The sequence below is a fragment of the Haliaeetus leucocephalus genome, unplaced genomic scaffold (assembly GCF_000737465.1).
Source record: "Haliaeetus leucocephalus isolate CR32 unplaced genomic scaffold, Haliaeetus_leucocephalus-4.0 Scaffold668, whole genome shotgun sequence".
In the NCBI taxonomy this organism is placed as follows: domain Eukaryota; kingdom Metazoa; phylum Chordata; class Aves; order Accipitriformes; family Accipitridae; genus Haliaeetus; species Haliaeetus leucocephalus.
The window spans coordinates 5,615,143-5,642,763 of NW_010973104.1; the positions used below are offsets into that span (position 1 = coordinate 5,615,143).

General features: G+C 37.7%; 2 protein-coding genes across 2 annotated transcripts in view; one reads left to right on the plus strand and one right to left on the minus strand.

Moving 5' to 3' along the window:
* Positions 1 to 225: 225 nt before the first annotated feature.
* On the minus strand, positions 226 to 16,464 carry BCO1 (beta-carotene oxygenase 1). The gene is made up of 11 exons (XM_010579674.1): positions 16,345 to 16,464; positions 12,380 to 12,508; positions 10,846 to 10,975; positions 9,246 to 9,393; positions 8,217 to 8,364; positions 6,923 to 7,143; positions 5,805 to 6,062; positions 4,529 to 4,631; positions 3,593 to 3,687; positions 1,327 to 1,438; positions 226 to 664 (listed from the first exon to the last, which is right to left on the minus strand). Exons 1-11 carry the CDS (start codon positions 16,406 to 16,408, stop codon positions 492 to 494), a joined length of 1,581 nt encoding a protein of 526 aa, XP_010577976.1. The 5' UTR covers positions 16,409 to 16,464; the 3' UTR covers positions 226 to 491.
* Positions 16,465 to 26,687: 10,223 nt separating this feature from the next.
* The window catches only part of PKD1L2 (polycystic kidney disease 1-like 2), a 42,207-nt gene continuing 41,273 nt past the window's right edge, over positions 26,688 to 27,621 (plus strand). Inside the window, exon 1 of the mRNA XM_010579722.1 lies at positions 26,688 to 27,084. Within this exon, the coding sequence (XP_010578024.1) occupies positions 26,688 to 27,084 (397 nt within the window). The remainder of the gene's footprint in view (positions 27,085 to 27,621) is intronic.

The following is a 27,621-nucleotide window of genomic DNA, read 5'->3' on the forward strand; positions in this document are numbered from 1 at the left end:
AAATCAAGCACCAAGAGAATGCATTGCCATGAATTATTAGCATCATAGCAGATAGTTCAACGTGAGGTTTTCTGGCAGAAGATAATTTGCATCGTGAGCTGCAGTGTTGAAACAGTCCATGAAAGTTACATGACCTGCAGACGTATGTGACTCATGCCATGCATCACCCTATAAATACAGTACTTCATTGGTTCAGAAAGCTACATTCTACTCAAAACATTTCCTGTTACCTTTGTCTCCTATTCCCTGCCCCACGAGTTGTGTACAGCATTAGCACTTAATACCGATCATTCTTCTTTTGGAATAGTTACATACCAGTTGTGGATATAATTATTTGTAATAAAAGTTATTGCTATCTCTTATAAGAGTTTATATGTAGTTATTGAAAAGACTAAATTTAGTCATTTATTGTGATAAGGTTGTTCCTGAATGATACTACCCCACATTCAGTAGAAGGTTGTCTCAGTCTGTGTAATAGGATAAACAGCATTTTACTCAGTCTCAGTCTTCAAATCTTTCTCTGGTATAAACATTCCATGCAGGTCCAGAGGCATTTCTACATCTACTATGGCTCGGCCCAATTCTTTGAATGTTTTAGCATCCAAGACAAGTAGGAAGGGTGCTTCCTTTGGATCAGACTTCACAACACAGGTCAGAACAATGCCTGTGACATAAAAATGAAGAATTAGAAGCACATACTAGTTACACCAAGCAGAAAAGATAACACTGTCAGGAAATACTTGTTTCCTAAGAATTTTAGGACACAAACTGAAAGTGCTTACTAGATCAAGTAGTTTACTGGGAGTGCTAAAGAACTAATGACTGCTTCTCTTCCATGCTTTTTTCTGATCTGCCTGCAGTTTATTGGGAAGAAAAAAGGTAAACCAACACTGAATTGTGTGCCTGGCAGTTTTGGGACTCATCCTTTCAGCTATTTGCCATTTGCCTTTGCAAGGAGTCACCTGAGAACAGAACTGGATCGAGATTACAGTGATACCTGCAGTGCCACTTCATGTTCTCTGTAACAACACTGACTTCCCACAGCTTCAGCTCCTCCAAACCATTGATAAATCCAGCTCCAAGTGGCTCTCTGTAAAGTCCTAAGCATCATTTTTACTGTTTATGGCTACCTTGGGACACTACACAAGCTGATTTTGGTCTATTGGTGCTTTGGCTTTTTGTCCGCAGAAGTAAAATAGCTGGTGCTAATTTTAATCTCACAGTGGAAGGATCAACCCAGCTTTCTTGACTAAGAACAACGAAACTTGTAAGATTTAATGCAAAACTCATGTAAACCCAGCTTTTAGAATGTTGTCATTATTTTACCATCATCCTCTTCTCTTGCATCAGGGCTGGGAACAAAAACGGGCTCAGATGGCCAGGAGTGATCCTCTCCCCAGTAGAGCATTTCCTTTGTTTGGACATTAAACTTTACAATCTAAATTGTTGTGACCAGAAAAGAAGAATGTCAGTGACCCAGACAGTGGTTTATTCCAAAGGTACAACATGAACAGACTGCTGGCGTGGGGGACCAATGCTAAGAGTTAAGGAGCAACAAGGTATGTGTCACCACGAGGAGGAAACACCTGGAAAATGTTAAACTTTGGAGTCACATTTAGTGGCTGCATAATCACACAATGTTCTTTTAATTTCATTTCATTAGATTTACAATTGCACCTTTCATTTATGGGCTTTCAGTATTTTACAAATACTAACAGATCATGAGAGAACCTTCACTGTAAATAATGCCATCACTATACAGAGGAAAAGTCCGAGGCCCAGAACATTTAAGTGACTTGCACCAAATCACTGCGATTCTGTAGTAAAGCTGGAAACAGGATTTAAACCTTCCATTTTCTAATTTTGTGAATTATTTTCCTTTTATTGTGACCTCAATATTTCTCAGCATCTTCTATTGTTAAGCAGGGTATATATGCCAGAACAAAGGCTATTAATAGTGATGTGTGAAGATTAAACCAATGGGGCAAGAATTCCACACAGATACTGGTATTTATTGACGGAACAGAGTATAGATTTTCATCTCGTTAATGGGTCAAGTGCCTGACCAAACCAATCGCCAGTGGGGATACATGGCATTTTCAGTTCAATTCTGTTAAGGCCTTTTCTCTACCCATACAGATGCAGTTATATTCTTTTCCCTTTGACCTTTAGTCAAAAAATATGTCTACAAAAAAATGAAACTATTCAAATTACTAGAGGAAGAATTTGGAAGAATTGTCCCTTCTGACCAAGATGACAGCAATTTCACTGATAGACTTTACCTAAGGATTATACATGGTGGTTGTTGTGTCTGCATTCATTAAAGAGCAACTGATGTGAAAAAAAATCTTCTAACAGCATTTTTTATTATATTTAAGTCAAGCAGGGATTATCTACTTTGGAAATCACAAACTTGCAGATTTGTTTGAGCTACTGTCAGACGTGCTGCAATAAATTTTCTTGCATCATGCAGAAATCCAGCTTTATTTTGTAATCAGTTGCGGTAATTATATACAAGAACCAACAGCGAACTCAATTTGTGCTGCCTTATAGTCACAGAACAATAATTATAAAGAGTGAGTTTGTCTGTACAATACTCTTACCCTCAACTATTAATAGTTTTCATCTTAATCTATTGGTACTCTAGGCTGTCTCCTGAAAAGTTGGCATCATGCATACACAAACAAAGCATGTGCTACCCTCTAATACAGAACTAGCTAGTAAAAGATAAAGCTTTCTGAAAAATTAGGTATTGTTTTAATATTTGTAAATATTAGATACTTAATTAAATATTATAGGTACTGTTGCAATAACTTTTTTTTTTAGGTTTCCTAGAGGGAAAAAATATTACAGATGTATGTCTGTCTAGTACTTCTTTTTCCTACTCTCTCCTTTGTAGCTCTTGGCACATTACAGAAGTTCGGCCCAATTTAGCAGAAAAATGAGGGTCTCGGTAACTACTGTGTTCAAGAGACTTTGTGGAAATATAAAGCTAGATAAAGAAGCATGAGTTTATTAATACTTTATGAGGGAAATGGTACAACATGAGCCTACTCATAAGAATTCAGGCATTTCATGTTTCTTTGCATGTGAATGTCCCACCATTAGGAAAAAGTTTTAAAAGAAACCTATACAGTATTGAATACTTGAGAATCCAATCACAGGCACATCTGTAAGAAAACATTTGTTCTGCTGCATATGGAACCACATGTTTTTAACAGCTGATAATAATGTTCCAGATTTTCAACTTTTAAAATGAAGATATATTGTTTCCATAGTTTGGCCCAGTGAGGCTCTTTTAATTATAGAAGTAAGTTAACATATGTCCAGCTTTTCATCTCCCTGCTTTCAAGTGCTGAAGTTTATGAACACAGTACCCAACTGCAGTGTCATCACTTAAAAGCTTTAACTTGATGTTGAAAAAAAGAGTTCAGTTTCTGGCCTCAGAACCAGACACTTTGAATTTGCATGTATGAATGCAGATTAGGCTATATTTTGGGCCAAACTGGTAAAGCTTGGTCTACTTATAAGTGCTTAAATCTGATTTGTGTTCTATAAATACAACTTCCGACTTTGTAATTGTTAGTCATACCTCTGTAGGAACTGGACTCCACTGGACTGCTGTTGCAAAGACATAGTTGTATTTTTTGCCATTATAGTCATAGTTGATGCGAGGCAGTTCTATTCCTGGGTAAAATAAAGTTCAAGACTTAGGAACAAGAGAAGAAAAATAACTCAAATGTACACTTACATATGCCAATCTTCAGGAAGTTTTGCCCCGTGAAAAACCTGGACAGTATTTAAAACAGGTGTTGCATAGATTTTGTATGCCTGAATTTCTAAAAAGCTGAAAATGGATATTAACACAACATAATTAAGCCAGGGTTGTTAGCTCAAAAATGACAATTTTTCATTCTTAGGGATTCATTATACTGGAACTTATGAGGGGTTTTTTACATTTGTCTTTTTTTTCTGTCTTCATAAATACATGAGATGTGAACATCTGAGATATAATTGGAGGCTACCATTCTAAGAAATTGCTTTCGCCTTAGGTAAATATATGCTTTTCACATATTCCTGTAATTATCCCCTGAAAAAAGTTTAAAAATCCACTTTCAAAGGCAATCTTTATAAAATACAGCAATAACTGAAGTTACTATTTATAAAAGACCTATTTAACCCAAATTACTTTTCTAACAGGTAGATTTGCAAGCCATATTAATAGTTGTAAGATCAGACTTGGGATCCTATATTAATATAAAACTGATGTAACGTCAGACATTTAAGACTCTTGATAAATATATATCTGAGAGGTTCAGGGTCATATATTACTGGATAGACCCAGAGGAGGGAAGTGAAGAAGAGAAAGATATTGTCAACATTTACACTAAACATATTAATTAAAAGTTTTGTTTCTCTTAGCTTTATAAAGATCTTACATATATGAACAGCTATTAGGCATTATTAGAATGCACCTGTGTGTGTCTAAGAGAACATATTTGAGATTTGTATAATGGATATGTCTCACCTTCACATAGTATTTCAGGGTGGCAATAGATGCTGCCATCTTTCTCTTTTACAGCAGTTGCGGTAGATGGAAGGGTGACTAAATTAGAACCTACTTCAGCATCCTGAAAGAGACATATGCTGAAAAAGTAATGTGTCTCTAAGAATATGCTTCTAATTTAGATCTTCCATCAGGTTTGATATTAATATAGAAAATTTGGGGATTAAACAAACAATCCAGCTTCAAGAAGTTCCTTCTTATGGTGTTTATCTTGTAACATTAGATTCTGACCTTTTCATTAGAAATCTTGTTATACTCAGAGGATTTTAATATATCATAGAGTAATCATTTTGAATCATACTGAGTCTTTAGAAAGGTTTAGATAGACATGGCTGTGTTCCAGAAGCACAATAAATGAATTACATAGTTTGTGATTTTAATTAATGAAGATGGGTTTCAAGGAATTAGGTATCAAATTCCCACTAAAAGTCGCCAGGGTTGGGGTTTTTTGCACCTGCTATAAATCAAGTGCAAAAACAGATGTAATGCACTCTTGTTTTTAATACGCTATTGCTGAATTCTTAAGATTGCAGGGTAGTTTGGATAGCTGGTGTGATCCAACACATCCTTTGTCATTGCTGCATAACTGCTTTTGAGACATGAACAAAGCAGCAAGATTCTAGGACGTAAAAAGAAAAAGTATTATCCATTCCAAATGTATCAGGCAGAAACTTGCCCAAGTTGCTGGGCAATATAAAATCTTCCCTGCAAACAATGATGTAAAATGATGTTTTAAATTAAACTGAAAGATAAAATCTTTCCTCTTCCTGGCAAATCTCACACTTAAATGAAATCTTCTAATTTTAATAAAACCATTGCAACAGTTGGGACCATGCGTATATTATATATAGGCTTCCAGTAAAGTGGAAGAAACAGGTTGTGCAAAACCTCATGCATGCCCTTCCAGTAAACAGCCAAGTTGATATATCTGCTCGTATTTGATAGCATTTTACAAATAATTGCACTGGTAAGGAAATTACATATGCTTAGTAGCCTTGTTCTCCATGACGGATGGTATCAGAACCTAGATCCATTTGACTGTATGTCCAGGTGCTCATTGCCATTTCTCATAATACATACACGAAACAAAACTCCTCCACACTTTGTGTATATGTTATTTTTAAAGAATCAGAAATTTGCACATAAAGGCTGGCAACTAATAATTCACCCATCATTCACACCAATGTATTTTAAATTACTGATCAAAGAACAGATTTAAAAGCCATTTTCTTTCTACCTTGTCATACTGCAGAGGAACAACAAATCGTTTGCAGGTTGGCATGGAGGTAAGCTTGCTCTTCTCTTCGAAGTCTTTAGTCAGGTTTTTTAAATAGAACATATCATATAAGCTATTGTCTGTATAGGCAATAATATCAAAAATAATGTGGCCGTCCTCTTCATAAGCATTTATATGGTGAAAAAGCACCATAGCATCAGTATAAAATTTAGTGGATACTTCTTTTTTAGTCTTCTTGTCTACAAAGTGAAACCAAGTCTGAAAGATAGGAGACGTTATTTAAAACCATTAATGTTCAGCAAATAGTTATTTAGGAAACTGTTTTCTAATGGTAGCCATCAACATTCTAATGTATTGTCTGTTTCTACTGAAGCATATTAAGAACTCAGGATTTGCTACTAGGAGACAAGAGGTTCCAACCTGAAGATCAAAACATGCAGGAGTAAAAGAAGTGCTTTAAATTCATTTTACTGTTGCAAATTACTATTTGGGCTAGGCTGAGGATTTAAGTTTTCTGGTAAAACCTGGAAAATCCCCTGCTCTATTTTTAAGTTAAATAAATCTGCCTTATTCCAGAGTCTCTGTAGTGCTCTGTGCTGGTGCACTCTACTCCAGCATGCCCCACTTATTGATGGCCAGAGCATGTGGAAATAAGGTCCTCAGAAAACAGGTTTTTTCCTCAGTGGCCATGATGAAAGGCTCTCCTTTTGTCTGATGCAGGCTTTTCCACCAGTCTGGCTCTCCTGTCTGATGCAATGGATCTAGAGCAGATCTCATCCACAATATACAGTATTTTGTTTGGACCAGGAGCAACTGTATGTGTCTGGGATGCTAGTGAGGTTTTGAATTTCTCTGCTATCACACAATATTTCTAACAATGCCAAACTATCTTCTTTCTCAAGCACTTCAGCATCAGATATTTATTTATTTGTGAAATTTCTGGAGATGGCAGATAGTATTCAAAAAAATACAACTTTTAAAAAAAAAGTGCAACATGAAAGTCAAGGGTTGAAAAAAAAAGAGGGATTACTGAAATTAATGAACCAGATGAAAAACAGAACAGTGTGGAAGAGGTCACTGGCCTGGCTGACTCCATTGCTCAGCACTAGGAAAAATACCTTATCTTCCTTATGATAGGCAAGGCAGGAAGCCCAGTTCACACCTCGGATGTAAGCAGTTGCCATTTTGACAATATCCAGTTTGAATGGCTGCTCTATGAAGACAATGTAATTTTCTGTGATTCCAAAGCTATGGCAGTAGCTTGGGTGGAGCAGAGACTGAGAAGGGATGGAGCATACCACTTCCAGATGTTTAAAATGAGATTTCTTCTTTTCTTTTTCTGAACATAAATAATAATTAAAAAAATTATATTTATAATAAATTCCAAACCAATCTTGTGCTTGGATTTCTCCCATGTATGAAGTAGGAAAGAACAGGTTCCTCTCAGTTTTATTTGTATTTTTCTGTTAAGAAAGTGGTTTGTTTCCTCCTGCAGAATTAACATAGAAGTTTGCATCTGAGTGAAGCAATGCAGTAATATCACAATGCCGGATCCATTTAGACAGAGGCCCCTCATCTCAGTATTTGATTCCACTGGTTACTGTCTTCAGAAGTTCCAGCATAGTGGAGAAAGATGTACAATTAAATTGGCAGCTTTACAAGGGGGTTCAAATGCCCCCATATTTTTGAACTTCTAAGGAGATGTTCCTGTTTGATCTATACTGACTGAGCCCCAGCTAGGAATTACAAACTTATCTTTCACCTGTGGAAGGCCTCTTAATTGTTCAACCAAGAGGACACACATCACACTAGCAGCTGATTTTAAACAACACCACAAAAAAAAAATTGTCTTGAAGGAAAAAGAGCAAGTGATTTGCTCTGTGAACAAAGGACAGTATTTCAGCAAAGCCTAGTGTAGGCCAGGTTAGAGAGGAATTAACTCTCCATTAGGTATTATTTGGTATTATGCTTCCCTATAATCACAGTATCAGCATTTTAAGAGCATTTTCATTTATGAAGAAAATTAAAATCTACAACTTCAAATTATATATACTGCCCTATAGATTGTTTCTGTTCGTCCTCCCTCTACACATCACAATACCAGGAATCGAAATTCTTCTAAAAGTTAGTTCACTCTAGTAATATTCAAAGTAGAATTCTTCTAAAAGCAAATTCCTCTAAAAGCAAGGTTCTTCATACCGAAATACCCTGTTCACACTGTATTCAAGATGAACCTTTGTAATAGCACATGCCCAGATAGGTTAAGCAGTTAGCATTAAGTTCACAATAAGTTAAAATTAAGAAAATGAACACCATCGGTTTCTAGAAGAGCTGTATCACCACCCCTTAACCTCAGAAGAAAAGAAATTGCTAACAAGTTTCTAGAAAATACTGATAAAAGGCATATCTTACCTGGCACAGAAGGAGGAATCTTAAATAGAATGTATTTTGTCTTCCCTTTATCAACTATTGAAGTACCCATGTTGAGAATATTTCCAGCACTGTCATAGTGCGGGTGAGAAGTTGCCACATTTACAGCTACATATTTGCTGTAGTCAACCTGGAAAATGATACAATAGGAGATTTTAGAGATGTGTAAGATAATTAAAATTTATGTCAGCTAACACCACAAATCCACCAGCTTTTTAGCACTGGCAGCCTTTTACTGGTACCCCATTTTCCAAGGGCCTTGAAATTTAAACAATTAAGCCAAATTATTTATGCAGGTACTCAAATGATTTTCTAATTCAAGGCTAAAACAAGTTACAGAATCTGAATTACATTCACCTCTCCCTTACAGCCACGTAACACAATGGGAGGATTGTCTAAAGAAGTTCCCCTGCCAATGCCCATTTCATCCTGAAAATAGTTTATTTAATAGGGCTATGAGTCTGGCAATCTTCTGGAGCAAAAAGATTTCTATTTGATTTAAAGCATGGAAATTGTACTCAAACTGTACTGCATGCTAGAAAAAACTCATTGTATATTTCAATATGTCAAGATTTCATTTTCAGAATTAAGTAATATCTTGCATAAAGTACTTGAAAAGTAGTCATATAACTGACCTACTGAATTGTTAATTCTGTAAATCACTTGGTAACTACAGATGCATAATAGTGGAAATCATCCAAAATAATTACGTCACAAGCACGATACATGGTATTATTCCTGCAACCTTGCTAGATTATGTACAAGTGAAATTGCTCAAAGCCCAGCTTTTCCCAAACTAACTGGGACTTAATTTTGAACTCATGAGTTCTTAAAAGATCTGGTATCTTCACGATTTCACTTTAGCATGATTTCAAAAGTAAGGGAATAGTAGAATAAGAAAAGTATCTTTCCAGTTTTGTGTCCTGCATGTGTTAAAGGATCCTTATGAGTCAGCCTGAAACTTTATTCATTAGCAGATGAGGAACCAGAATGACAGACAGTTGTTTATACCTTCTCTAATGTCTCCAGAGTCTGCGGATTAATTTTCCTGATGAAGTTAGTCTCACTGGTAGCATAAAAATCATCCCCAGTTTTCATAATGTTGATCAGGCAGTTATCTGTGAACTCAGGAATGGTGTGAGACAGATACGAGAACGCCCTGCGGAGAGGGAAATTTCCTGTCAGTTCATTAGAGCAGCAGAGGCTGTCCCAGCTTTTACCCCCTACAAAGCAGAAGTCACCAGAGCAGCGCAGGCTGTGCCAGTCTCTCCCCTGCTGTGCCCTCTTCTGGCAGCTCCTCCACTGCCTGGGTGGAAAGGGTGGAAAAGCAGAGGAGATGGGCTTCTCCAACGCCCTTGGCCGGGGCGAGGGTTAAGGACATACATGCAACTGTTTTTCCATACCCAAATGGGCATCCAGGTCCAGTCCTGCTGTCAGCTGTAATGTGCACTGGTTTATCAGGATGGGCTAATTACACACTCTCCTGGGCATTCCTGGTGAGAATTTGGCCTAACACTTCCTACCTAAAAGCTGGTAGGTTTTTCAGGGTATGCCTTCATAAAATAGATAGATTCATATACTCCCTGACAGAATATTTTTGTTCCTGGTGTTATCCTGTATCACAATTATGATTTCAAAGAAGATCCAACTTCACATGTGGGCTTGACAGTTTTCCTTATTAGTGTAGGATTTTATCATACTCACTTGAAGCCAAGACAAATTTGCTTATATCCCTTTCAAACTTAAAATGGAAGTGTTACCCTATGTGCTGGAAGAGGAAAGAAAAGCATCTTATCTCAGGGTAACAACTTACAACATATTAACTATTTTGCAATAACTATCCATGCATGTGCTCTTATCAAATATCAAATTCAAGGTCATTAGAGGTAGTTCAGACAGGAAGAAGAGATGGGTAAGCTACTTGCATTTGGCAGAGAATATCCACAGCCAATTTTACAAGACAGGTAATAACATGATGGCTTACACCTTGCCTCTCATATACAGCCTATCATCCTTTCTAACAGTATGAAAGTAGCCATTGCAGTGATCCCAAGTGGTTCTGATTTTGAACATAAGATTAACTCAGGCCTATGGGTGCCATCCTTCAAAGCACTGCACGTGACACAAACAATGGAAATTTTTTATCACTTTCTTTTTTTTTATTAAAAGTGGTCTTTAATCCAGAAGTTTTTCTGATTTTTTTGAAGTGATTGATGCTTTTCTTCTTTTTGTTGAATAAACTTTACATTAACTCATTCCACATCTCTTAATCTTTTCCTTTTTTGCTGCTTCTCCCCTTAGAGTATCATTTTTATACATTTCTGTGAAGCACTTGGAAAAGAAAATATTTGTTTTTTCAAAATTACAACAAAAGCTACTTGCAATAGTGAATAAAACAGCCAATATTGCTGATAAAATGAATTTAAAATATTTGCCTTAGAATAACACATAGAGAATACAGTGCTGGATATACCTCTTGGCCTTTTTAATATTTAGCAATTGTAAATTTACAAAACAAATTTTGTATTTGTAAATATGTCAATGGTAGACAGACATCTGTGCTGGAGAGAGAAGTAGCTGGAAGAATCTTGTTGGAAAAATCAGTGCTTACTTGGCAAATATATTTTTGCATGGATCTGGATAAGCCATAGTTCCAAATTCAGACACCACAATTCGGTTTGCTTCCACATTGCAGTTGTACGTGTCACTTCGGAGATACTTACTTCTGTAGTAAACTTCACCTGACAAAGGCCAAACAGGTTTCAATTACATTTCATACTGAGTTCTTTAGAAAATTAGCATAGGTAAAGTCAGGGAAAGAGTTTCTCAAGCAGATGTCCTTTAGCTAAGAAAAGTTTGCAATGAAACCGACAATGCCCCTCAATCTCTGTTTTGGAATGCTTTTTCAGCTCTCTAAGGAACCCGAGACTATTCTTGTGGCTGCTGAGATTGGTAACAGTTTGTCTAGCTTCCTTGATTCCCAACACAGTTGGACAACACTGGTAGACTGGCAAGAGGAAAGGCGGGATTTGGATAAACTCTTCCAATAAACCAAAACAATCTGTGTAAAATCAGTAATTAGGCATCAATGTGTGGGTGGTGATAAATCTCCTGTATTGGCAAAATTTAGTTATGAGAGAGTAACAAATTGCTTGAAGGAATCAATGTCTATCCTGACCAACTTAGTGGACCACTATACTTGAACTAAATGAGCTCTGTTTGTGTTAGGTAAGTAAAATATACTGGCAATTTTAAAAACACTGGTCATTTCTTTATAGGTTATTTTGTTAAGGATGTAGAGCTGGACAGGAAAGGAGGTCCTGCAGTTGCATTAAATGCTTTCAATCACAGAAACGGAAACTAAAAAGTAAACACTAGGAATGGAGGATGACAGGAGAAAAACGCAGTTCTTGAACAGGTACACACTTTTTGCAGCAAGAATCTAGGTGTAAGACATCCTGCCTCACACTGTAGAACAGCTGAACTGATAAAAAATGCTTTAACTGAAAACAAAAAATGAAATTGTTTTGGATAGAGGAGCTGCCTGTTTTCCCTCCATAAGGATTACAGGTAGGAGGACTGCTTGTAGGGGTGTCAAGTATACATAAGTGAGGTTTGCTATGTGAAGTGACACAGTGGCCCAGTTTCGCTCCTGGCAGCTGTTATAGCTGCAACCAAATCCCAAAAGGGGAATGTTAGTCTTCCCTGAAACTAGGTTGTTCATCCACAACAGAAAAACCTCCGGATATTACAGTATTTTTGGTTGATCCAGTTTGAAACAATAGAGGTTTTCTTGCTCTGGGTGGAAGGCAAAGGCTGCCCTGCAGTAACCTGCTCAGAGCTGGTTGCAGGCTATCCTGCAATGCAGACAATACTGAACTTTGGCACTCCAGAAAAAAGGACAACGTGATCTGTCTCTGATAACAGTCCTGCAGAGATACTCCTGCTGCTGCTGTGGTGAGTGAGGTGTGAGCGTATGTTTGGAGAGACTTTCCCCGAAGTGGTTGCGACCTCACCAGACATGCCGCTCTGCAGACAAAACCTGCACCCTTCTAATGCTAATCAAAGTCAGAACAGAATGAGCAACATAAGGCACCAAGATTTGGGTCATTAAGCTTTTTTTAATCTGATGTGCAACAACTTACCATTTTTAAATGTAAAGCTATGCAGCAGAGCCAAGCCATCAAACCAGTGGTTATACTTAGTGTCCCCTATTGTGTGCATCCCTGGGCCATTTCGGAGAAGTATCCCTTTCAACCAAGTGGGCAACTGACCTATAAACAAAAAGAACATACCAGTATCCATTCATTTAGGTGAGGGGCATGTTACAGGACAATTTTCCTTAGGGCATAGGCTTCATATAGGCAGACAGACTATGGGTGTAAGTCTAGATTTGTAATAGCATATAATCATGTTGGAGTTTTGGTTAACGAAAATATGACCTGCTCAACAATGTGGCACTAGTGATATTCTGCATGAATATTGCTATACGAGATTACTATAAGAAGATGAGATTGCTGGAATGTAATTTGCTAAATATCAGGAATTAAATAAAGCTGGACCTTTCTTTCCTGCACTCAGATTTTAAAGTGATACATTCTACTCATGCCAGGAAAAGCTAGCGCTTATCAGAAATAAGCATATTTTATAGGTTATATGACTTGCATTGGCCTTCAGTACATCAATTTAAACTTCAGGCTAAAAGAACTCCAGTAAAAAATTCATTAATTAAATTACAGAGCATAATGTAGTGTCATTTTGGGAGTGCTTTTGTGACACTAGTCAGAATGTTGGTGTTTTGAACGCAAATAAAGGGTAGGAATTTTATATTGAAAATATATAAACACTGTTGAGGTTTGAATATGAAATTTTCCTTATCAAACCCTTGCAAGAAATACATTACCTACAATTTGACACACAGAATAACAACAATTAAAGAATGTCATTAGGGTTAAAGAGCTGAACAAAAGCATATCAGATATTAAATTAAAAGCTTCACTTGCTGCTTTGTGTGTATACTTCCTGAGGGAATATTTAAGATCACTTACTACCTTTCCACACAATTCCTGCACTGCATATTGTCTCTGCATAAAAAGCTATTCAGGACTTTTAATTCTCTTTATCATTTAGTTTGTGACCTCATGTTGATTTTGTTGACACACTTTCTTATTAATACTCCCTTTACAACAGATAGAAATGTCCTCCCATGGAAATACTCAATTTCGTCAAAGCTCATGCTGTTGCAGAGAGGTAACAATTGTTTTGCTGTAAGACCTTCTGAGATCCTAATGGGACTTTGGATACTTTCTGAGAGAATATTTCCTGAATTTTGCCCTTTTTAGGTAAGGGAGACAAGGACATTTGCCATTTCTTCAAACAAATGACATTAAGGACACAAGGAAAAACCATCCAAATGCAAAGGAAGGATATGGAGTAAATGTCAGCTTTAACTAAAATACATTCTCAGTCAGGCTAACCAACTAATATTGTATGCCACAATGCTCACACAACTTCATTAGGCTTAGAGTTCTGGAATACAGGAGGAAAATAAAAAATTGTTGACACAATGTATGGACTTTCATTATTATTATTATTATTATTATTATTATTATTATTACTACTACTACTACTACTACTACTACTACTACTACTACTACTACTACTACTACAACAACATTCTAGAAGAGCCTTGAAAACCAAACCTTACTTGCCTTTCTAATACAAGAAGTTCCAATGCAATAATTATAGCACTTTTTTGTATAAGATGAACAAGGTTTAACCTTTAATACACATAATTGCACAAAACCTGAGTAACTAAAAATAGTTGTTGAGAAGATAGTGAGGAAATCACAAGTTAACAGAAGCAAAGAATCCTTCAGAAAGAATAGGATAATGATCTTAAGAAAGTACATATTCAAAATAGATACATCATTTTTGTTTGGCTGACTACTGAACATTAATTGCTGAACAAGCTTAGTCTTCTTATATGCCTAAAACATAAGCGTTTCTTTTCTTGCCACTTCCCTTTCTACAGTTTTCTGGTTTTGGCAATAGAAGACTCTAGGCTCTGCTATTTCTCCAGTATTATGGGCAACTGCAGCGTAGTGAGTGTAGTCTTTTGTGCTCCTACCCTCACACCAATGCCATTTATGATTGTAAATCTGTGCAATGAGCATGAGCTGCTAGTCATGCCCCAACATACCTTTTGCTAACACTGAGTTGTGCTGACTGCACGGGGTCTTGCTGCAACCAATCCTTCTTTCCCTGTGGTGAAAATGTAATACTTCTGCTGCATATGAGGTCTTGTGGGGTTTTGACCCAGTAAAACTATCTTCTGCTTTGGGGCTTATCATTCAAGAAAAGCAGATATTTCTGCAATTCAGTGAAGATCTTGCAGCTCCTAAGGCTAAAAAATTTGTTTAGAGATTATTTCTCTAGATCAGAATAATGATGCTCAAAACATTCCAGGACAATAAAATAATTTCACTGGAATAGATAAACAGGGAAAAAAGGTGATCTTCTGTTTAAGGCACTGTGGACTTGATGCAGCTTCTGAAACTTCTGGAGTAATTCAGTGTAGTTTCTGGCATAATTCCAGTATAAAAAGCATGGAGCAAAGGGTCATCTAGTGAGGTTTTCAGATGAAAATTCATCTTAGTCAGAATTAAGAATTTCTGTAAATCACACCAGGTACCAATCAGCATCCTGAAGTGCTTAAATTGCTTTAAAAATCTGGACCTTTTATCTTTTTTGCTTCAGACTTTTATCTGAAGTGGAGATAACGATACTTTTCTGTACCATGTGAGGACACAAAAGTGACACAGTAAAATGTCCAAATATTTGGAAGTTTATTAACTATCATAGCAACAAAGTCGTGTACAATCACATGGCTGTACAGTGTTTAGGAGAGCATGGGTTAAATTATGGCTGATGTTAGAAGTATGGGGTCATATTTACAGTGTACGTATTGAGTAACAAGGAGCCAAAATAGTGGCAGACCTCAGGGGCAGCAAAATATTTAAAGAGGTGAAGGTTCTCTTTAGTTCCTAATTGGTAAGTACTGAATCAGCATTACCAATGGAAGAGTATTTTGTATACACGATTTTATTTACTGAAATATACAGTCTTTGTTCAAATAAACCATTCCATAATACAGATCAGGTCTGATAAGTGGTTTGTTTGCAAACAACTTCAAATGTTTCTGTAATAAGTTTTTATCTTGAGGAAAATAAAAAGGAAGGCATAAAACCACGGCAAATTATAACAAAGCACTTTGTCTGAGTTGGAAAAAAAACCTTTTCCAATTCAGCCACCAAACTGAACAACAACAACAACAAAGTCATGCAAGTTTTAATTGTCATCTTTCTAAGTGTCGTACTTGGGAAGTGACTTTAAAATTGGTATTAGATGCCTACTATTTCTTGGACTACATATTACAAAAAATGCAGCATATATTTACTACATGGGGGATCTCAGCGACAAACCTCTCCTGTAGCTGTAGCAAAAACACTCTTCTGTAAAGTAAAAAAAGTAGTAAGAATAATAGATTGATCACGTGTTCATCCCTAGAGAGCCACTTTCAACTATGTCTCTGAAGGCTACTCTGCATTTTTTACTGTATTAACTTCAGAACCCTCTTTTTAACGGTACTCAGTGGCATCCGTTACCACTGCTTCTCTGTTCAGAAACGCTGTTGTTGAAGAGTCTCAGTTTTAGTGACCCTCCCCAGGAGGCAAGGAAGAGTGTGAGCAGGCAGAGGGAGGCGTAGGGAAGAGTCACAGAAGCAGAAACGGAAAGGCTGAGCAGAGCCATGGGGGAGGGGATGTCACCAGATTAAATCCCCGGACTTCGTCACCAACTTCAGTGATACCTGTTCAAACAGACTTTTTGGAAAAGTACACAGAAATGCCCATAAAGTGAGAAAAAGCCGACAGTCGGGGCACAAATGTTATCTGAGAGCCATCCTTTAAACAAAATTCACTTAACGTTGTTTCTCGCTTTCTCAGTTTCCCTTTTCAGTGTTGCCTTGGGTGAACAAGTGTTTCAGTGTTTACACATTTGAAAACACCAAAGTAACTGCACGTATTAGAACAGATTTTCTTGCACTTACCTTGCACCTCAGCTTTTATGGGCTCTGGGTGTTCTTCTTTATTTCTGCCAAATATCATATCCATCTCTCACGTACTCAATGGTTCCCGTGTCCTCTAACCAGCCGCTCCTGCAGGCGCAGTGCTCCCCTCCTGTCTGGGCTCAGAACAGCTCTTTTCCTGTTACATATAAAGATAAGGTCAAAGTGCAATGCGAGCTAGTGGCTGGTGGCTTATAGATCGACAATTTGTAATAGCTGATCTTTAATCCCTAGCACATACACTATAATTCTGGCACATTTGCATTAAAATTAACTCTTTCACTGATTCAAAGGAGAAGTAAGAAAAACATAACTCGCCTGTTTGCTCCTTATCTGAAGCAGCCAGGCACACTCAGGGGTCAGGTAGAAGACTCTGAAACGTCCCCTTCAGCATTTCAGATAAAACTTTAGACACTGCTTAGGGGTGCTTGCCCCATTTGGCAGGTAGGGAGAGAAAAAGAAAAGAAATCTCTACCCAGTGTTCTGCATTTGGCTCCTTGGGAGTGACAGACATTTCAGAGCAGGGTGTCATCCTTTTCTTTCCATTCTGTGAAGTTTAAACTGAGCCATTCTATTAATTAACAAAATATCGTCACTGAACAGTCATGTCCTGTATTTCTTTATATACAAGCTGTTTCAGAGCGAACTGAGTGGCACATCTTTGAATTAAACATCTTGTCACAAATGATCACTCTAACATATTCTCCCATATGTGACCTGAATCCACTTTGTGAAAGTATGGCAGGAATCACTAAAAATAAGAGGGATTTTTAACTTTACACTTTTGTTTCTAGATAAGGTACTTAACTGAGTTCAATGCTGTTAATTTTAAAATCCTCTGGGAAAAGAATTATTTCAATATAAAGCATGTGATTGCAGAGCAAATCATAGGGTCCATTGAACATGAAGGATAAAAAGATTCTTTGCACAGTTATATATTATGCAATTTCATATGAGGTTACCCTAAAATCCGATTTTTTCAGCTAAATCACCATTGTTCCCAAAATGTTTTAACATCACCTCTTAAGGCTGACTGGTCTTTTATAAATATACATATTTATTTTATTTAAAACACAATTTGTGCTACAGTCTGCTCTCACACACTTACACATTGCTCCTCTCTTCCTAACCTATCGTCTGTTTGATATCTTCACTTCAGAGCATCAAGACAGCACACCTCTGTCTCTGTTTGGAAAGCACTGACAGAAGCAGGTGATAACAAAATAAGAAGCCAGATTAAAAAAGAAAATATATGGGCTTTGTTGGAATCAGCAGTATTAATAAACAGCAGGATTGAACCAGAAGGCTATAGTAGATGAAGGGTATCAAAGTCCACATACATACACATATGCAGATATATATATGTAAACAGATACATACACTATATATGCATGTGTATGTATATATGCATCTATGTGAGAGAGAGAGAGAGAGAGATGTAGACTTATTTGTATACATAAAGGCAAGTAAGGGATTCTTCAGCAATGTTAGAGACTGAAAAGGATCAGCAGAAAAGCAAGGCTGTCTAACGCTACATTTTCTCTGTCCATAATGTTCTGCTTTGCTTTAATATATTCTCTTCAGTGTATCCTCATCCATTTACATGGCCACAGATCTTAATGCTGCAGTTTTAATTATCTGACCTGTGAGTGGTCTGATCTGTAGCAGTACTAAGAATATTTTCATAGAGCAAGCAAGCAATAAAAAAGATTAATTCAAACCACTTTTGCCCTTCTCCACCATGACTATTCATCTAGTTTAAGGTTCAGCCAAGATGAGATAATTGGAAACCTTGTTAGAAGTTGTTTGAATGGAAGAACAAGGAGCTGCAGACATCCAACAACTTTTAAAATCAACCTAAATGTGTTTTGGTAGCTAATTTCAGGTGTCTGTGCCTGAAAGTTTTGTCCCGTATTTTGTACAACTTAAATAAGGAGGCCCTTCAAAGTTCATTTTTTCTGCTTGTCAGTGAAAAATCATTCATTTACCAGTGAAACACTTTGTTGTTGTTGTTTTCATCATGCTAATGACAAATAAGCAGTTTAGTAAGGTATGGAGAGATGTTTTTTCTTGCTGTTTAATTTTCTCCCTTTTACATTGAAATGGAGAAATATCAAAGTATTGATTTACAATTATAATGTGTAATTAACAATGGAAGTAGATGTGGATTAGGTGACTTTTCTAATGTTATTATTTCACACTGTTTCTTCCCCCTTTGTAAAAACACATTTGATGGGAGAGAATGGGGAAGGTTCTAGAACTCCGTGTTCTAGAGAACATAGAGGAAATAAAACCCTCTCTGGAGAGACTACCAGCAGCTCTTTGATCTTAGTTTTACCAGACACATTGTAACTCATATATATATACACACATATATAATGTTTACCAAAACATTATAAACTCAGGGAGACTGTGCTGTCTTACTCTTCCCAGTACAGAATATTGAAAACATGATCCTTAATGCAAATGATGCAATCCTCTGGTTTGAATAGCCTCTCCTGATGCTTGACCTTATTTACAAACACTACCCAGCTGCAGAATCCTTCAAATATAAATCTTCCCCCAACCAAATCTAGCATTTCTCCCCACAGTTCCCTCTCTCCGTTCATCCCTCATGACAACATTTTTGAAGTCACCAGCTCCCCACCACAGGCAGGTTTTCTTCACTGTATTTTTTTCTGCTTTAAATAATTGTGGTGAAGGCTACAAGCTGTTTCCTCTTGGGTTCTTTCTAGCTTTCGCTCCCCTCCAGTCTCTGGGTGCCTTGAGCTTCTCTCCCAAACTTAAAAAGGGCCATGAAGACACGTTTGGAGCAAAGCATTACCCTGCCCAGCATTGGTCTGGTTGTACCCTGTGGCCATGCAAGGCTGGGGATGACATTTAGGATGTGATCTCTGTGGTCAATCGAAACAAAATTTCCCAAGGCAGAGGAGCTGGTTAACTAAATTTCTAGTATAACAATAATGTCATTGCCATGCTTCTGCCTTTTTGTACTTTTGGTTTACTTACACAAGAAGCAAATAATTGCCTTATAAATCAGAGAGAGACCAATATTATTCCTTATCTCTATATTGAAATACAAGTACTTAATTTACTTTAATCTCAACCCTTCTCTTATAAAATCTGAGTTCTAATTAAAGCACATTAATAAAGGTCAAATTACCTGATCATGACTTTAAGCTGTGCTAAGAACTTTCAACTATCAACTGTTATCTATTATTACCAAATAAAGACTCCAGTAGTAAAACTGATACGAACTTAAGAGTTTTTCTTGCTGAAATCACACTGATTGCTATCTCACTGTGCCAGATATAAGCTCTTATCTTTGCTAAATACTATCTTATTGACATGATCTCATTTCAAAAAAATACCACCAGCACTACCCAGGAATACTGCTCTTGCACTGTCCAAGTATAATTGCAAACACAAACTACTAATATAGTTTGTTCAAATTTAAATAACAATAGTTTCCATATATTATTTTGATCAGGTTTTGTTTGGATCAAAACATTTTTGATCAAATACTGTTTGGATCAAAATAACTATTTTTGCAAGATTTTAATTTTTTTCTGAGGTTTTTGTGAGGTTTCACTGTTTTCTGTGATAAAAATACTATTTTCTTTTATACAGTCATATTTTTAATGCATATCACCAGAAATACTGATTTGTTCAATTAAATAAAAATATAATGTAACTTAGTATTAAAACTCTTCAAGTGCTGAGGCATAGAACTGCTAGCCTACCCATACTAGTATGAAACCAGACTAAGCCTGCTCAGTGCCCACATAAAATTCCTACTGTAAGACTTTTATAACCTCATCTGCACCTTTCAAAATTCCAAGACTATTTAAATATTTTAATATTTAATATCTTATACAGTTCAGTAATGTGTTTTCAGGTGGGCAGAATGACAGCATGAAGGTTGGCATTCACTTCCATGGCTGAAGGTGTAGAAATGGTGTTACAGACATTTACAGTGACAGAAGTTAATGCTGCTACACATTGTCCTACCTTTTAGCCTACTGTACATCTTTGGGAGAACATAAAAGAAAAACTGAAAAGAACTGGTTTCTGGTTTTAGTCATGTGGGATCTGAGTGTAGAGTGCTTAACACAAAAGCAGTGTTCCTGAACAGAGAGACTGCTAGACCTCCTGTCTTCTCATTATGAGGATTGTGAAGCTGATCTCTTTTGTAAGGTGTTGGATATCTACTGATGAGAGACGTTATTAATGAAAACAACTTGTAACACAGCTTTTTTCTTTCTGTTTTCATGTCCTCTAAGTTCAGAAAGAGCTCATACCAAACAGAAGAAAAATATGTAACAAAATTAAGTAAAACAATCAAGAGGTGGAAGCTGGACTAGCTTAGAAATCTGGCCAGTCTTACACTCATGGAAATCTGGAGTGACTGCAGAGACACCAGTGTAGTTGTGGTGGCTGTAGATTCAGATCCAAGCAATTTTTTTTTGCCTCTCTGTGTGTGCTAGGAAAAGTTCAGCCCATATTTATCTACCAGTTAATGTTTTACCTAAAGAGGGTACATTTAATCCTTAGAACAGTTCTCTTGTTAAGATATTAAGGCAATAGCACATCTAAATTGTGCCACTTAGTCAGTCATGATCACAAGAACACGAGGTGTCAGCAGATGCTTCAGATTATAGCTCTGCTACTTTCTATGTGAATTCAAGGCTAGCCTTAGCCATCAGTAACCCCAGCTCGATTAACATTCTTATGGGGCACACTCATCCTCTTCTTCCCAACAGTCGAAGTTCTGCTGTGGAAGGCAATAAAACATAGGAACTAGCTGGGAAAGAGGGAGGTATTGAGGCACAACTGTATGGCAGGTGAGGAAAGTCAAGCTGCAAGCCCAAAGGCAGTACTAGATGCTTCCGAAGGGACAGTTCCTAGGAGAAGATCCTTGGGCACTTATCCAGGCAACATTTGTGCCAGAAGGTAACCATACACATCCTATAAACAGAAATTATGTCCAACCCAGCAACTGCTGAATGTACTCCTACTTATCTTTATCCTGACCCCATCATGCCAGGCATGAATGTCTAATTTAATTATTGCACCCTGTAAAGATAAGAATTGTTCTCCCTGTTTTTCTAAACAAGATAACATCAAAATTGCAAATTGGCAGGGCTCACTGGTAAGTTCACTGTGTTGCCACATGGAAAATTAGACAGTAGACCAACAATAAAAACAAACCCTTTTCAGTCAGCAAATAACTGGGTCTCACTATCAGGACAAGCAGCCCAGGAGAGCAGCAAGGAAGGAAGTGTGACTGTGACCCACCTTCTTAAACTAATTGGCAGATGGGCTTTTTTAAAGCCAGCTGGAGAGATGGAAGATGTAGGTGTACCTAGGGGCTTTTCTCCATCCCTTTCTGGACAGTCTGCTCAGTACTCAGGACTTCCTACCTATTTGGGTAATAATGAAAAATCTTTTCAAGAGGCAGTTCTGCACTCTGCAGAAGTGTACGCGACACACTAAAATAGACCACTCACGATCTTGTCTCAAGTTAATGATACCTGAAAATAATCTCTTTCTACCTCAAAGCCAAAGTAATATAAATTATTTTCATTTATATGATTATTCAGTTCATAGAAGAGAGATATATTTCTATTCCTGATAAAATCTATACATTAGATTCAGTAATATTCAGGAATGTAAAGATGGTAATATCCTCCTATAGAGAATAAATTTACTTGCTCTTCCTCAAGGCAAATGAACAACAGCCAAAATGAACAGGGGTGTGATTTATTCCTTCCCATTGGCAGCTCTTCACTTCCTTAACTCTTCAAATCTAATATTTTCTGGCCTCTATTAAAGGATTGTTCAAGCTATTCTGCTGTGCTGCAATGCCCTTTTGAATCACAGGACGTTCTTAGGCTGTCATGATGCAGCTGTAATCTGCACTAGGGTACAAATCAGGACCACCCTGAAGTCAGTGGCGGCACCATACCTCTCCTCCTTGTCTGCACACTCAGCTCTCCAATAGCCCAGTGAAACCCTGGAACTGCTTCTTCTCAGGTCTGGGACACCAAAGTTCAGAAATAGAAAAGTCTTATGAATGAGCCATGTTCTCCTAATAGCAGGAGTTGGTCATGGAGAAATTTGCAGTTGGATTCAGGGTGCCCTGAACTATAGAGCTATTGATTACGTTGGAACAAGAACTCAGGCTTGTATTTTTCAAAAACTGCAATCCAGTGCTTGGTGCCTAATTTGGGGCACCAAGGCTGATTTGCAAAGGTGTCAAGGTAAGCCTACCACACCTACATATGTTAGATAAGCATTGTGTGTGCTCATCTCCTGTTCTGTAAGAATTTAGGTATATAAAGCTAAACTTTCCAAATGGCATATAATTTACATATATAAGCTTAGATAAAAAAAAAATAAAAATTACTTAGTGATTATGAATACTTCGAGATTTGGCTACCAAAGCTGACCTGGTTTTAAGGGGTTCAATTTTTAGTGGTGGTGAACAACCCCTAGGGAGTTCCCTTACAGAATCTCAGTGTAGGCCGCCATTATTTTTTTTAACACCTATTAACTTTTTCAGCATCATAAATAAAACATGCTTCAGATTTCTTTCACCTCAACAGCCTCTACTTACAACAACAACAACAAATTAATAAACCTTGAAGGATCCATTTGAAAACCAGGAATAAATCATTCATCACTGCCTTTTGTGATGTTTTATATAGCACACTGCTTTTCTGAAGAAAGTTTCTGTTGATGGCCACCATCTGGTGTAACTCATAAGGGCAAGTTAGGACTCTGTGAGAGATCTGCAGGGCCCCCTAAAACATTTCTGAGGAAAATGAAAGACTTATTCCAACAGACGCAAGAGAGATCACAAACAAAGGAGTTATTCATAGCTTTATCGCAGCTTGGAGTGAGGGTGTGAAAATATTGAGAAAGCTTTGTCACTAATTTCTAGTCAAAGCTTGCAAAACAATTGCTTTGCAAGCCTTATTTTAGCTGGTGAATACGTTTTAGTTTAAGTCACTGGTACGTAACACGTGCTGTAAGGGTGGTTGTTACATCAGCCTTTCAGGCAGACAGCTATAACTGAACAAGGATTAACAAGCTTGGCTATACGCAAAGGGCTCATAGGTCCTTAAAAATAATGTTTATGTACAGACTTTTCTTTTGTGAGTCTGCCCCAGTTCTTCAGAACCATGCAAAAGGCAAACAAAAAACAGCAAGTAAATTGTTTTGGCGTATCCAAAATCTATATAGCTGACTTTACACTTGACACTTCCCTGAAGTTACTGGCGTGGCTTTACAATACCTGTTAGGGGTCAGTTACACTCCCATGGGCAGCCAGAAGAGGACAACTTCCTACTGTAAGTGCCAGCCACACCCTTGACACAATGACAGAGCTTTAATTAAGCAATTCCATGACTGCCTTTTGAAACATGCAAGATAAGATTATACCACAAGGTGCACCATTTTGTCTCTTGCACACTAGCATATGTGACTATTTAAGTAACTTCTTAAACTATTTAAATTTAGCAAGCTATGCAAAAGCAAATAGGAAAAAAAAACAACAACAACAAAAAAACCAACCCCAAAACAAAACAAAAACCCAAACCAACATTATATTGTGAAGCTTCCATGCAGGCTTCTGGCATAAGAAAACTATTTTTAAAAAATGACTTTCTATTGAGGAAGAATGCAAAAGGCATGTTTCCTACAAAATGGTAAATTCAAGGAGCACTGTTTATTTGAAATCAAGTCATTTTTTACTTATGAGTGAAAAGGGCTTTCAGGAATTTTCTCCCTTCATGAGGACCCTAGTTGCTAATGTTGATGCTTTTAAAGCAGTATTTTCTTCTCTGTAAATGCTTTTCTCTTCCTTGTGGTAAACAGAATAAACTGACAGACTGCTTTACTGGCACTAAAATATATGAAGTCAACAAACCGCAAAAGAGGGAAACTGTCTTTCTTCTATTCCCCATCTGCTGCAGGCAGCTGAAGAGTTACTTATAGCAACCGTAAATTAGGAAAAAAATTCACACTGCTGTAGAAATTGCCAACAGTAGACTCACTGGGAGAGCTTGGCTTTATTTGTAGACATTTCCAAACATTATTTGTTCTTTTTTAGGGCCTGTTTTAAAATCCGTCAAAGCCAGAGACAAGACTTCCATTAATTTCAATGGCTTTGGAGCAGATTCACAAAGGATAGCCTGTGGCACCTCCCGCTCTGGCACCTACTGGAAATGCATGGTCTGTATCACTGAACCAGATACATTTAAGCACAGTCTCCTTTGTCATGCCTATGTTTTCAGAAACAGGCTGTGTTTCTCATATCTAAAAGGACAAAATGGGAGGGCTGGCTGCCAGCTTCTGCAAAGCCGGGCAAGTCAGCATGGCCCAAGAAGAAGGAAGGACTCTGAAGGAAATGCCATGAAAATATACAGTGGCCAACTAACTGAACAGCAGCTGCCCTCAGCTCTGACTTTTGCAATAGCTTGAATATAAAACAGTTGGGTTGGGGGTTCCCAAACTGAAGCCTATGAAGTTTCATATGCAGCCCAAAAGGGACTCCTAATTTGCAGACATCCTCAACAGAACCAGCTGATAATCATACTTATCTGGTCTCTTCTAGGAAGGCGATGGGTGTCTGGGCACTGGCTGGACCAGATCCATCAGCTAATTAGAATATGAATTGGCCTTCTCCAGAGCTGGGAAACCCAGTACGAATATTCACATCTCAGCTGTTCCATAAGCCCTCCCTATTAATCAGTCAGATATTAATGTGGGATCTACTCCAAGGGTTCCACAGCTGAGGTAAGTCTTGATTTTCAAGTGCGGTGGGAAAGGAGACATCCAGCATAGTGTCTACCCCTCCATCACAGTGCATTTTCTTCCTCTTTCCTCTCCAACCCCACAATCATCCTACCCATTAAACACTTTTCCATGAACTTTACCTTGAAACCCCTGATCATAGTCCTGCTTTATCCAGCTGAGCAAGGTGACTATGGACTGGAGGTCCAGAAGGGTCTTGGGATTGAAGGTCACTCTTAAATGCTTACTGGATGCAGCACACATACTTTACTTTGCAAGAAAGCTTTAGAGTTAGAGCTGGGCTGGCATAGTGTGCGATAATGTGCATTACCTTCAGCTCAATAGTGCAATGCAGGTGGCATTTCTGTAATGTGGGAATTCAACCAAACATCACTGCTTCCTGCATTGCTGTGATGCCGTAACTGGATCACTGATCCATCTCTAAATATAAGTGCATGTTCTTTCAGTGTCAGATTATGGTGGTATAAATTAATAATAATTGCATCAAATTCAATGCAGTTAATGCCAAGGACAGGAGGATCACAATAGCTAAAGATCCTTATTTGTACTGTATTTCTGCTAATCCAGTGGCCTTGTAAACCTGATGGGTGTCTTTTTTAAGGAAGTTCAGAAGCACTTAGGGACTTCAGCTCCTAAATGTTGTTGGGCTGGCTTCCCAAAGTCCATCAGCAGCCTTTGGAATGTGCACATAGGGCTCCCAAGTAGTTCTGATGATTAAGGCAATACTTTCATCTTTTCTAAATCACTGCTTTAACTTCTGGCCTTCTCTTCCACCTCCTAGCAGGTATAAATACTGTAGCTCTATATAGGTAAGCAGCCTAGCTTTTCGGGGATGATGGGAGCACTTCACTTGGGGTGTGGAATTCTAAACAGACACAACACTTCAAAATGAAGCTTACTTGGGACAGCTGAGATTAGCCTGTGCATGTGTAAACAGGTGGGCAGGATAAATATGATACAATAATTATAGACATTGCATTAGCATCCAAAAGAAGCACCTCAAATAATTAGCATCCAAAAGAAGCACCTCAAATAATAGTTATTAAAAATAAAGCAATCCAAAATAATTAAATGTATCTAGAGGAGCACTGTGTGCTTTCCCATCTCATAACTCCTTGTGTTTCTCATTTTCCTCATTCTCCTTATTCTTACTGTTTTATCTCTTTGTTGTTGTTGTAAAGACCTCCAGCTTTAATGTTCACACAATGATGCCTTTGATGTAGGAGCTTTATCTCACTTTTCCACGTGTCCAACAGCAGCATATATCAACTTTATCTTCTCTGCTCATGAGAAAAGCAATACTCTAATGTCTTCTCTTCAAACTGACTTCATATGGAATGAGACATTTATACAATAGGCCTCACAATGGCCATTGCAGTGACTTTGCATCAACACTTGTGTGTATCCTCAGACACAATCACCATTATATAATAGAAGCAATCTGTTCCATGTTCTATTGCTGCTGTTGTTGCAAGCAGCAAAGAGGAAGAAGAAATGCTGATGACATGACAATGATGACATCTCAAGCTTTTGAAGAAGGCAGCAAAAAGAGTGGTGATGTGATAAGCAAGATGAGTGCCACACAGGGCACTGAGCTGAGAATGTGGCTTGGGATCGCAGTTCTAATTTCTCTTGCTGTATGTTTGGCTGTGGAGGAAGCAACCATTGATGAAGGAACCCCTTGCTCAAAGTACCAGCTAGCTTTCAACCATTCATGCTATGAGTTTGTTAGACTCCAGCATACCTTCACAAGTGCACAGAGCTGGTGTGAGAGAGGAGGAGGGCACCTTGTCTTTATTGAAAATGAAGAAACTCAAGAGTTCCTGCAAAAACATATTGATGAGGATCAGGAATGGTGGATAGGACTGATCTCAAACTCCTTGCTGAATGGAACTACTGACGGTAGGTGGTTTTGAAATCATGTCTTCTTTAAAACTGTACCAGCCCATGATGCTTAATTAACATAGTAACAAATGCGATTTGTCCGTCTGTAGACATCTGCTGAAAAGCCACTGTCTTGTTGCTGTAACTTCAGATTTATATTAAGATGTTTTAATTGCCTGCTTCACTTCCCTGTTGCATGTGGTCACCCTTTCCATTGGATCTTGTGGCTGTGTGAACACATGGTGAATTAGATCAACTTGCTGACCCAGTGAAAAAAATGTGCTGGGTTAGGTGTCCAGTGGAAGAGCAAGCTGAGCTAATTCATCACACTAGGAAGTGCTGCAAGATCTGATGCAAGGAAAATCGTGGAATCTTGAGGCTGGGAGCACAGGGGGAAGTGGCAGTGTCTCTTTTAATGATTACATCAGGTTAAATATAAAATGTAATTGAAGATCCCTGAATCACCTCTGCTTCAGTAGGAAGAGGGCTACTGTCTTGCTCTGCAGGCTCTGACTCTGTAATTGTATTACTGAGGAAAATAAACATTCAGGACAA